The sequence below is a fragment of the Salvelinus namaycush genome, chromosome 39 (genome assembly GCF_016432855.1).
Source record: "Salvelinus namaycush isolate Seneca chromosome 39, SaNama_1.0, whole genome shotgun sequence".
Classification (NCBI taxonomy): domain Eukaryota; kingdom Metazoa; phylum Chordata; class Actinopteri; order Salmoniformes; family Salmonidae; genus Salvelinus; species Salvelinus namaycush.
The window spans coordinates 15,797,820-15,810,175 of record NC_052345.1 but is presented as its reverse complement, the minus strand read 5'-3'; the positions used below and the strand labels follow the sequence as shown (position 1 = coordinate 15,810,175).

The 12,356-nt window shown below is 44.2% G+C and overlaps 1 protein-coding gene across 1 annotated transcript in view; it reads right to left on the bottom strand.

Moving 5' to 3' along the window:
- The window catches only part of LOC120032728 (E3 ubiquitin-protein ligase TRIM39-like), a 99,316-nt gene that overhangs the window by 45,471 nt on the left and 41,489 nt on the right, over window positions 1-12,356 (bottom strand). Inside the window, exons 3-6 of the mRNA XM_038978917.1 lie at window positions 8,980-9,069; window positions 8,227-8,562; window positions 7,505-7,813; window positions 6,140-6,253 (exon numbers count right to left, since the gene is read on the bottom strand). Of these exons, the coding sequence (XP_038834845.1) occupies window positions 6,140-6,253; window positions 7,505-7,813; window positions 8,227-8,562; window positions 8,980-9,069 (849 nt within the window). The remainder of the gene's footprint in view (window positions 1-6,139; window positions 6,254-7,504; window positions 7,814-8,226; window positions 8,563-8,979; window positions 9,070-12,356) is intronic.

Below are 12,356 nucleotides of genomic sequence, written 5' to 3'. Positions count from 1 at the left end.
ATATTTCCACACTATGAGGTCGAAATAACACTATGAAATTGTGAAAATGATGATAATGCCCTTTTTGTGTAAGAGCTGTTTGGAAAAAAAATACCTGGAATTTCAGCCTGTTCAGGTGGGATGGAACTTTTGTCCCACATCATCACATCACAAAGTGATCTGATTATAATAGATGACGGATTGTTCATCTGGGTAAGGGGATGGGCTCTAGATCATCCTATCAGCCAATCAGGGCTGCATATGTAAATATCTTCACATTTGTTTCCTAACACCCACACAATCAGACAAAGCATTTCAATGGCCAAATGAGGCTCAGGGAAATAAATGATTCAAAATATATTTTTGAGTAATTTTCATTAAATTGACACACAGTGGTTTATTAGACATGATTTAAAAATACAATTACAAAGACTGCATGGGTGCTTTAAACCGTCACATGACAAAAAATGCTTATAGAAGGATATGCATGTTACATATCAGATGAAAAATGTAGACAGAGCAGTATCATCAACCCCGCATTACAGTTTGGCCAACCGTGCGTTGTCTCCCGTGGCAACAAAGCACACATGTACATGCTGTGCATGTACTGTACAACCTGACAGCTCACTCACACCACGGTACTCCAGTTGTAATTCTATCGCCTAACACTCTGATCCAAATTATGTAGATGGGTTAAAATGGGCGTGGCAACCAGACTAGGACAAACTTCTCTGTTCCAATGAGGGAACGAGAACAATCTCAGACAGCTTGGTGTGAATGGGGGTCTGAGGTATGACTTGGTGCACTGGTACATCAACTTATTCTGGGAGTTGAGTGGAGGTGACATTCAGGATTTTAAACAGCTTGTGCCAAATGTTGTCGACAGTGCCTCTGGGTGGTATTCATTAGGCAGGTCTCCTGCTTCTGGCCCTATGGTACAGCTACATGGTGCTCGGACATTGTCGCGCCTGATGGTTCTTCTGTAAAATGAACCACTGTCCCATCGGAAATGAGGCATTGAAAGAGAATTGCCCTTCGCGTACTGCTCATGGGGACTCTAGAACAGAGCGCGCCTCTCCTCTGTCCTCACTCTGGAAGCTGGTAGCTCCGCTTGTGGTGAGGAGATGTAGCCATCTGTGTCTGTTACACAAGTCTTACGCACTTGTTTTGGTCTTGTTTCTGTATCTTTAAAAGACTTTGCAATCTTGCTCGTCCTGGATTATGTCAAACGATAAGAGGGAGGATGGTGTCAACAGAGCACGGAGGGTTCAGTACAATGAAGGTTTTCGCTTTGATGGAAGACTTTCCTCCCGATTCTTACACAGCAACCCCCGGTGTCAAGCAGAGCTAGAGTCTCAACGCCTTGCTGTTCACGTCAAAGTAGCTCCCGCACGACTCCGTTCTGCCATGTTATTCACATTATTGATTTCCAGAGCTATAGCGTTATATAAGCACGGAATATCGAATTCTCATTCCGTCTGCATAGAGTACACATAATAAAGTCTATCTATCCCTATGAGGTTCACAACATAAAACCTTCCCCATTTCCATTATGCCCTTTTATTGAACTTTGACTTTTTTTTCTTTGAAGGCGATAATAATCTGGAGAGAAACTGTGTCATGATGTAGGTCCATTTACAATAACAAATAAATGTCACTTCTCCCTTTTATTTATTCCCAAAGCAATTAGTCCCAAAGCCAACTGCAATTTTAGCGTTAGGTAACCCACTTACCTGTTCTTTACATAAATCCCAGGCCTGTGTTGACAGAATGGCCGTCCTCACCATGTTGATATGGCCAGCTGTGGATAGGACAGCTCACCTGACCATTGGCCAGCAGGCTGTCAAGGCTGTAATGTAAACCACTCTGAGGGGAGATAACAGTGGCTAGACTAATTGGCCAGGGAGAGGAACACTCTCTGTGTGTGTGCGAGTGTGGCAGAGAGGCATCAGAGGGCTTCTGGTCCCCATGGCAACGGGGCTGCATTCCCCACTTTGTTCCCTGGGTTGGGTGTGTGTGTGTGTGTATGCGTGTGCGTTTTGAGACAGAGATCAGAGTTCCTATGGCTAACCACTTCACTTCTGAACTCTCTCACTCCACCATTTTTTCTGCTGGCTTGGGTTTGTAGCGTTTTCAAGAGAGGGATCCGGAACATCTTCAAACAAACTCTAGTGTGGTGATGCAACAAGACAAGCGAGACATTTCCGATAGTGAGGAAGGGGGTTATCCCCGTGTCAAATCACAGTGAGTGGTTTGTCATGGTAACGTACTGTAGGATGACATGCATCCACAGGAGCTCTTTCCAATCGAACTCTGTAGTATCCAAATCTCTGTTTACAAGTATCCATGTCAAGTCAAACATGTCATCCTTCTTACAGCATGCTGCAAAGGTGTTCTCACGCACTCAAGAAGACGTTCTCTTTAAACCTGGAAACCAGTTACTAGTTTTGATTGAATAGGCCCCCCCCGTGGTACTGTGGGGATCAGTGGATGCTGGTGGGAGGAGCTATAGGAGGACAGGCTTATTGTAATTGCTGGAATGGAGCCTGTCCTCCTATAGCCCCTCTCACCAGCCGCCACTGGTGGGGGGCCATTATGTGGGTGTGTGACATGCTGCCTGAAATTATTCCTCTGTGGCATGTTAGTTTCCATCTCTCCCTGCACTCCTGAGGCATTTTCTAATCACGGCTAAGAGATGAAATGGTGAATATTCACTAGTGCACTACATAGTGCACTTTATAGGGAATAGGGTGCCATTTGGTACGCAGCCTATATGTAAGAGGATTGCAGTCCTGGTACACTGGTACACTGTGTGGTTGAATTTTCTCAGGCAAACCGATACTCACGATCTCTCATAGTTAGTGTGTCACTCTCCCCCTCTCGTGGTGGAAAGGGGAAGTGGGTGAAATGCTGCTCCTACTCTGAACAGAAATTAACCACAAAGACAAACATTCCAGTAGTAGTGGACTAAACTCCACTCCGTGATGAAGGAAGTTTATGAACTTCACCAACGGTGTTGAGCCGAGACCAGGCTTTGTGGAATCTAGCTCTGACTACATCGATTCGCCCAAGGTCAATACTTAAATGACGCAACGCCCAACTTGTAACTATGTTTTTCCTCTGTAGTTGCATGCCTTTCTTTGTTTGCTTGAAATCCACACTTTTTCAATAAACGTTAATCAAATACAGCCATTTATTGTTTGCACGTTGCTTTTGCTCTGAGATGGCAACTCAGGGCAAATGCACGTGCCAATTGAATCTCAACAAGGAAACAGTTGGTGGTGGTATTTGATTTATCGTAAAAGTATAGATTTCAGCAACCAAAGACGACAAACATAGGTACGAGGTGGGCGTTTCCTTAATTGAAACGTTTTGAAGTGTTGACGGAGCTGGATTCCACAAAGCCTGGTCTTAGCTCCACGCCGTTGGTGAAGTTCATCAGAAACTTCCTTCACCGTGGAGTTTAGTCGGCAGTGTAAATCATCATTTATCATGATTTGAATAGCTTAGGGTTTTATTGCATGTGGAACATTGAATTCGATAGCACCAAGTCTTTCCCACAGTTGAGAACGAAAACACACAGACATTAATGTACATTGATAACATCGGTTACTAATGGAATTGGATGATGATTATTGTTATTTATGGGGCTCCCGTGTGGCGCAGGCTAAGGCACTGCATCTTAGTGCTAGGGGCGCCACTACAGAAACCCTGGTTTGAATCCACAATTGACCCAGTGTCCCCCGGGTTTGGCCGGTGTAGGCCGTCATTGTAAATAAGAATTTGTTCTTAACTGACTTGCCTAGTTAAATAAAAGGTTAAATAACATTTAAAAAATGACTACATTTAAAAAAATCAGGTGGACTTTCAAATAACCACATACAGGGACCACTGAAGCATTTTGCATGCAGAGTGTTAATGTCTATATGAGAATTATACTGATAGCTGACATGTACTTCAGATTGAGTCAGTCTGGGCCAATTGTGCATCGCCCTATGGGACTCCCAATCGCGGCCACTCAGGAGCCCCAATTATAACCAAGTACACCTGTCATGAGGAACTATTAGGTTCCTCAGTGACTAAGGTGTGGTGTGTATGTAATATTCCAGTCTTGACAGAGGGCATTTTTAACCTGTCTCACTAAATGCACAGACCCCGTCTAGCGCTGACTTTAAATGGACTATTTGAGAAAAGTGGGCAGACTGGAAAAGCCTCCCAAAAAACCTTGTTTAAATGTTTGGCCCCAAAGGTTAGGAGAAACAATGCACTTAGCCCAAGAGGGTGAGATGGGTGTGTAGATAACTTTTGGACCCCATACTAATGGCGCGTTCACAGACATTTCCAACATGCTAACTGGATGATCGTGGCACGTGTACAAATCCAAACCGTTTTAGCAATTTGACATTTTTTTGGTTTCCTAGTTCCGACTAGCACGTGAACGTGGCATGAGGGCCAGATGAGATATGGAGAGAGGTTCTTATTTAGGGGTATATCCCAGAGCATCTATTCCTCTTCTGACAGTAAACTCTTATTTAGTCAGCGTATTTTGATCACTCGTACTGAGAGTGAGGTTGGCCACAATTGCAGCAGCAGACAAACTCCAGCAGAGGGCAGCATTTGGCAACAAGAGACAGATCAACATTCAACACAGTTGTCTGGTTTGCCCAGTGGTATTCCCCGTGTTTCTTTGATTCTAAAATATTTTACATCCTGTATCTCCTAAACATCTATTGTGTTTTAGATCTAAGATGCAAACAAGGTCATTTATCGTATGCACGCACAGCCAGCCTTGCTCAGATATCACCTGTGCAGTATACTGTGTACCAAACATTAGGGACAGCTTCCTAATATTGAGTAGCACTCCCCTTTTGCCCTCAGAACAGACTCAATTCATCAGGACATGGAATCTACAAGGCATTAAAAACATTCCACAGTTGTGTCAAGTTGGCTGGATGTCCTGGTGGGTGGTGGACCATTCTTGATACACTCGGGAAACTGCTGAGCATGAAAAAAACCCGCAGCGTTGCACTTCTTGACACAAACCGGTGCGCCTGGTACCTACTACCATACCCCATTCAAAGACGCTTAAATATTTTGTCATGCCCATTCACCCTCTGAATGGCACACATTCACAATCCATGTGTCAAGCCTTAAAAACCCTTTAACCCGTCTCCTCCCCTTCATCTACACTGATTGAAGTGGGTATAACAAGTGAGATCGATATGTGCGTACAGCTTTCACCTGTTCAGTCCATGTCATGGAAAGAGCAGGTGTTCCTAATGTTTAGTACACCCAGTGTATATTGAACACATGCTGACTAGGGATACCTAAAACAGCACAACTACCAGACTACTAAGGTTTCTGTTAATGAGGGGGAACACCTCAACCAATATGAGATACATTTGTGACAGGCCTCCTATTGAACAATGCAATGGACCAGTCAACATGATCAAAAATAAATATATATTCTTCCGTTTCAAGATAAATAAAAAATAAAAACAGTTTGTTTACCAGTATAAATAGCAATAAATACCCGGATGGCGACTTGTGCACTACAAGACAATTATAATACCTAGGACTACAATCACATTACTGTCTCTTTAAGAGCAATAAGTTATGTGTTACATCATTTCATCCTCATAAGGAATCTATCTGGAAGGGGAGTGGCCCTACTAGCAAAAACTACAAACAAAAAAAGATAGCCGACAACAATGAACGCAGGGCAAACTATGTTTAGGACGGACTCCACTGTGAGCTAGCTTCAGACATTGTACTACAGCTTGAATATTGTACTCTCTGCTCGCCACACTGCCAGAGGTGCTTGCCGCTGAACACAGGTGCACCACAGGTTATAAAAGGAGGCAGAGGGCGTGAACTGCAATGAAAGAGCGTGGTTAAGGGATGCTCCAATCACAGGAAGGGTGGTTAAAAAGTTGATACAATTAAGTACAGCAAATTTCCAAGTCACAGCACACACACCCAATCAATAAAGGGCAATTAGCAACCCATTAAGGCAAGGCATTTGTGAGAGCATGCTAAGATCAGTGAGAAATCAATTCATAGAAGAGCTAAAGTCCACCCTATGACGTCCTAGGAGCTCCCGTGACTACCGTTTTAAAAGCAGTAATACCCAAACGCACAAACATTCTAAAATGTCTACTTAACTTGCGATGGTCCTGGTGCACCTTGTCCCCGTTGGATGCAGCAACGCTGTCACACTCCGGAACCATCTTGGGCTCTTGCGCTCCAGCAACCGCTGAGCACTTGGGACCTCCTTGCCAACAGAACTCAGGGGATACACAAAAGAGAAACGGCCCGATACACACCCCTCTTGCACACTGTAATAGCGCCACCGCTGAACAGGTAGAGCCATGTCCATCGTTGCAGACTATCCGCCGAGATGTAACACCTCCCAACTAGGGTTACCAGACTACGCCAAATGTAGTGCGGGAGAGTTTACACCAATGTTCAATTCCTGTAGCAGTCCTACGTCACTTTTATTTTTATTGGCGAGAGGAGGTCCTCAGGACTAACTCTAAAATAAACAGGTTCTTTGTGTCAAGGAGTGGAGCATGGGACTCAGACAATAATCAGGACGCAGCCATTTATTTACATCCATCCTAAGCAGGAATATCACCTCACAAACAAACATCATTACTAACAATGAGTTTCTCACACAATTCACATTCAATCAAACGTGGGTGTTACAACACTCACGGAGGGTGTGTTTAGGTGGACTATGGGCGCCAGCAAACACTACATTTACCATCGTACTTAAAAAAATAAAATCAACCCAGTTATCCCTCCGCTCCTGTCCGCCCATAGCACGCCCACCAGTAAGGGGATCTCTCTGATTAACGCAAACAGGAAGGCTTTTCTACAAAAGGTCACGCCTTTAAAGGGACAATCAGTAGTTGTTACATCATTTTTTTTTTTTATGTACACATTCACTCTTGAAGAATATAACTTATAAATGCCTCATGAGCTTAGTGCAACTGTCTTACCCCATCAAGCTTGTTCAACTCCAATTTAATGAAACACTGTACAGCCTCAAAACATTGTCAAAACTATTATTTTGATATCAATGGATGGTCAGTCCATGCATCCAAAGCGCTGTCTATGAATTTGAGAGTGGTTACATTTCTCCAGCCCCATCCCTCAGCTTTTTACCAAAACAGGCAGGAAGTAAGCTTTGTTATTGTTTCTACTACCGTTTGTAGTTTTTAATTATCAATCATTTACATCCGGCACTGGCAGACCAACAAGGGTGCCTTCACAATAGGTGGATTTACACCAGGTTATCAGCCTCTCTCATCTGTCCATCATTTCCTTCTTCTACGCAGCTAAGGAAACCTTTGGACCGTGAAAGGAACCTCACACAATGGCTCTTCCATATTCTTATTAAATGATCCTGGCACTTGCTTGTCAATTTGTTAATGTTTGTTTTCAGGATGTCACACCAGGAAGAGAGTACTCAGGAGGACTAGAAAAGGTTTCCACAAAGGACCAATGGCCCCTGCCCCACTGGCATTGGGCTGCGCAGCCCTGGCTTTAACATGCTCTGGTACCACTAAGCTGCTGGTCAGGTAGGCTCCGGTACTGGGGATCCACAGGGAGCAGTTGTAGGCCCCTTCCCCAGAGACTGTCTTTCTTTTCAGGGAACTAGTTATAGTCAATGACGCTCCCTCTTCCACTTGTTTAGTGTTGATTGTAGAGTCCCCAGTCACGTTGTTGGGTCCCTGGAACCAGTGCACCTCTCCATCAGGGTAGACCCCAGTGAAGGTGCAGGTTGGGCCCTCATCATTGATGCTGGGCTGGGCCTCCCTGTAGCACTCTGAATGGAAACAGAGAACCTTTTTTTTAAAACACAAAGAATATGGCTGAGGTTGGAGAGTTCTTGAGAAATGGTGCAATGCGGTTCCGTAAGCCCCCTGACACCATTAGTCATACATTTTGCTCAGTGGAGGCACGGTAAAGTCCCTTGTACTTCCTGGTGGTTAGACAATGTCCATTAGCTATGTCCACTATAGGAGGACTAGCTCATTGTAATGTAATGGCTGGAATGGAATGAATGGAACAGAATCGAACACGACTACCGTTCCATTTATCCCATTCCAGCCATTACAATGAGCCAGTCCTCCTATAGCTCCTCCCACCAGCCTCTGGTCAATGGCTTTGGACTACATGCATGACAGATGTCTAGGTTATGACAGTATTACATGAGTGAGAATGGGCTAGGACACTCGCCTTGCAGCTTCACCGTTGTAGTGGCCTCCTTTACTCCATGACTGGAGCGCAGCTTGCACAAGTACTTTCCCTGCTCCAGTGGCTGTACCTGCAGCAGAGTCAGGGTCAGCTGTGTCTGTGGGGTATAACGACACTCCATGGCACTAGGTGTGCTCCCTGGGTGGGTCCCGGTCACTCCAGTCCCGTTAACATCACACAGGTGCTTCCCGTCCTGGCGGACCCAGGCCAGATGATTGATCGACAGCCCCTTCTGGAAGGTGGAGATGTCACATCGGAGGGTGACACTCTGGTGACATGGCACAACGACAGAGTCAACAGTGCTTAGCTTCACCAGCTCTGTGGAATAAGGAGATATTGGAGTTGGTTTCTTCACTTAGCTCTCTTGGAATGACTGTGCTCAACTAATGCTCGTTCCTGACTCGAACCGTTCCATTTTGTGTTATGAGCCTACTAGTGTGGGGGCCCAAGCTACATTATTGTATTGGCAAGTACCAAAGACCCATCCACATGAAATACAAATCATCTAAAGTATATCATTTCAGAAACTGTGTAGTTATGGCCGGCTGTGTATTAGTACTGCAAGTCACAAACTTCAGCTTGTAAAGAAAACTTGTTGATTGACTGGTTGTGCTCATCCAGAGCTACAATGAGAATGTGTACTGTTGGGGGTAATCGAGGACCAGGGTTGGGAAACACTGTGTTACACAAATTAAGAGTGCCTTTAAAAGTCAAGTTTCAACTTGATTTACTTACCTGCCGTTGTGAGTGTGCGAGCAGCACAGAGCCAAAGCATCACAGTTTGCAGGGTGAACAGGTTCATCTTGTGTCTCTTGACTTGATCTCCTATAGAAGCACACAAGTTACACATTGGTCATGTTACACTAGTGTGTCACTCTCACCCAGTCTACCTGATATTCACCTTCACCTGTTGAAAACACAGTGCACGTATTCATTTAACTGATTGATCCTTCCAAGAGACGTACAGATGTATGATCCTGTTGCAGGATAACTTTTCTGCATTGCAAGAAATGTAAAACTTTGTATTTGATCATTTCCCTGCTGTAGCAAACTGGTTCAAATTAAGATCCAATATTTTTACATTGTATCAGAATGTTTCTGTCCTACGGAGTCTTAATTTGTTCTTATAAGCGGAGTGCACTGTGTAATATTTTGCTTCCCAGACCAATAGTTTTTCCTTTAAGATCCAATGCAGCCATGTTTATCTCAGTATCGTTCGGGTCTGTGGGACCCATTTTCAATGTTTACTAAGCTGTCATCAAAGCAAAGGGTGGCTACTTTGAAGAATGTCAAATATAAAATCTGTTTTGATTTGTTTAACACTTTTGGCTACGACATGATTATGTGTTATTTCATAGCTTTGATGTCTTCACTGCTATTACAATCTTCCTCCTCCCTGGGCCTGCTGTTTCAACATAGCACCAATAACCTGTCTGTCTCCCTGCCTGTCTGCCTGTCTCCCACTCTTTACCCTTTGTAGCGTGGGCAACTACAATGTCTTGTGGGAACCTGCACAGTGCTATTACAGTACACTTCGTTACATCGTAAAAATGCAGTATTTTCCCACAATCCACCCCAGCCAGGTGCAAATTGGGGAAGGGACACAACAAATAAATACATTTGCATGTGGGGCTCCTTACCCCAATCAATCAGTATGGCAGAGGGCCTTAGAAATATTTTTTTGCAGAGAGAGAAGCTAGTGTGGAAGGACCGTCTTCCACTTTGGAAGATGAAGAATTCAATTCGGAATCTGACAGTGAGTTGGAAGAAGAGGATGAGATTAACCCTCAGCCAGCCCCAGGACCAGCCCGTCAGAAGCCAGCTCATCAGCAGCCTGCAGGAGGAGAAATATGGATGAAATATGAAATTGGATGCTCTTCTTGCCCAAGGAATGAGCCACCCCGCATGGCTGCAAATGGATGCAACCAGGGCCGACGGGGATGGCGGTTACTCATGTGCAGGACAGTCTTCTTTTGAACTGTTCATCCCAGACACCATCCAGAAAATCATTCTGGACTGCACTAATTTGGAGGGAAGGTGTGTTTTTGGAGAGAGATGGAAGGAGATGAACTTAACTCATTTACATGCACACTTTGGGTTTCTTAGCCTTGCTGGTGTTTTCAGATCCAGTGGGGAATCCACAGAATCCCTGTGGGATGCAGAAACTGGCAGAGAACTTTTCCGTAGAACAATGTCTCCGGAAAACTTCCACATTAATTCCAGGATTATCCGCCTCGATAACCGAGACACCAGACCAGCTCGGCGGCAGAGAGACAAGCTAGCTGCAATCAGGTCAGTTTGGGACAAGTGGGTGGACCGCCTTCCCCTGTTTTACAACCCTGGGCCCAACGTTACTGCCCTCCAGACAGTACACACCGCCTAAACCCCCAAAATATGGAATCAAGATCTGGGCTGCCTGTGATGCTGCTTCATCATATGCGTGGAACTTGCAAGTGTACACGGGGAAGCAAGATGGAGGAGCCCTTGAGAAGAACCAAGCGATGCGGGCCACAACATCACATGCGATAACTTTTTTACTTCGCACAAGCTGGGACAGGAGTTCTCAAGAGGTAGCGTGCGATGGTAGGAACAATACGAAAAAACAAGCCAGAGCTCCCATCTCAGCTGTTTAATACACAGAGCAGGCCTATCAATTCCTCTAAGTTTGTGTTCACGGCCGACACGTCCCTAGTGTCCTATGTGACAAAGAAAGGCAAAAATGTGGTACTCATGAGTACGCTGCATAGGGATGGGAGAATCTGCGGCCACAGCTGCAAAAGAAGAACCCTACGCTGGACACTTGTAATATTCTTCAACATCTTGGCATACAAGGGAAGTTGCAGAGATGGCTCTTTCTCGAGGCGCTGGGCAAGGCATTGGTAAGACCTCAAATGCAGAGGATACAACATATCCCAAGGACCCCAGCTTCTGCAGCCATCGTGAGGATGCTGGTGCCCCATCCACCCGACCCACAGAACCAACACCTCCAATACCAGAAGTAAGTGTGAGTGATGATGTTGCATGTGTGTGTGTCTGACTCTCCTACCTTGGCCTGATGTAACTATATATGTGAGTGAGTGAGATGTTAGTGAAATTCCTGAACTAAGTTTTTATCATTCTAGATGTCAGCCGGTAGCAACAAGAAGAAGTGCTGTGATGTGTGTGGACCCAAGAAGGACAGGAAGACACAGTACACATGCATCAAGTGCAAGAAATACATTTGCAACACACAAAGTAAAACTGTGTTCAATGGGGCTCATTTCTAATTTCCATTAAATACTGTATGTAAAATGTGTCCTTCCAATTTGTTCCGTTCAAAGAAATAAACATAGTGATAAACTTTGTTTAATTTATATTTGTTTAAGATAAACATGATTCACCCCCCCTCCATGTCTTGATTATTTTCATTTTAAAAAACAAATAGCGCTTTTAATGATAAACGTGATCTAGCAGAGGTAAATGGCAAATATTAGCCATGTATGCTGTCTATATTGCTTGTAATTGATATAAGTAAACATCAAAGTATTTTTATGTAAATTGTTATGGCTGTATTGTTTTAAAAACCCAATAATGTTGTGGGTTCATCAGACCTGTGAACATTGGGTGAATAACAAAAACATGAACACCACACAAGGGTCAAGTACTTTACTGTGATAGTTTTCAATTAAAATTGTCAAAAATAAACAAAAATAGCTTCTTAGCAAAGAGCAATTCCTCAAGCAAGAAGTTTGCTAGGACTGTCTGGGAGTGGTCTGAGTGGAAAACTGAAAACTAGCTGTTATTGGCAGAGAGATTTGGAACGGTCTTTCTTATTGGTCTATTAACTAATTTACCACATGGTGATGTCACCATGGAAAGGCCAAAACTCCATCCCACTCCATAGTTTTGACAAGTTGGCTGGATGTCCTTTGGGTGGTAGACCGTGAAACTGTTGAGCGTGAAAAACCCAGCATCGTTGCAGTTCTTGACACAAACCGCTGTGCCTGCCACCTACTACCATACCCTGTTCAAAGGCACTTAAATATTTTGCCTTGGCCATTCACCCTCTGAATGGCACACATACACAATCCATGTCTTACTGTCTCAAGGCTTAAAAATCCTTATTTAACCGG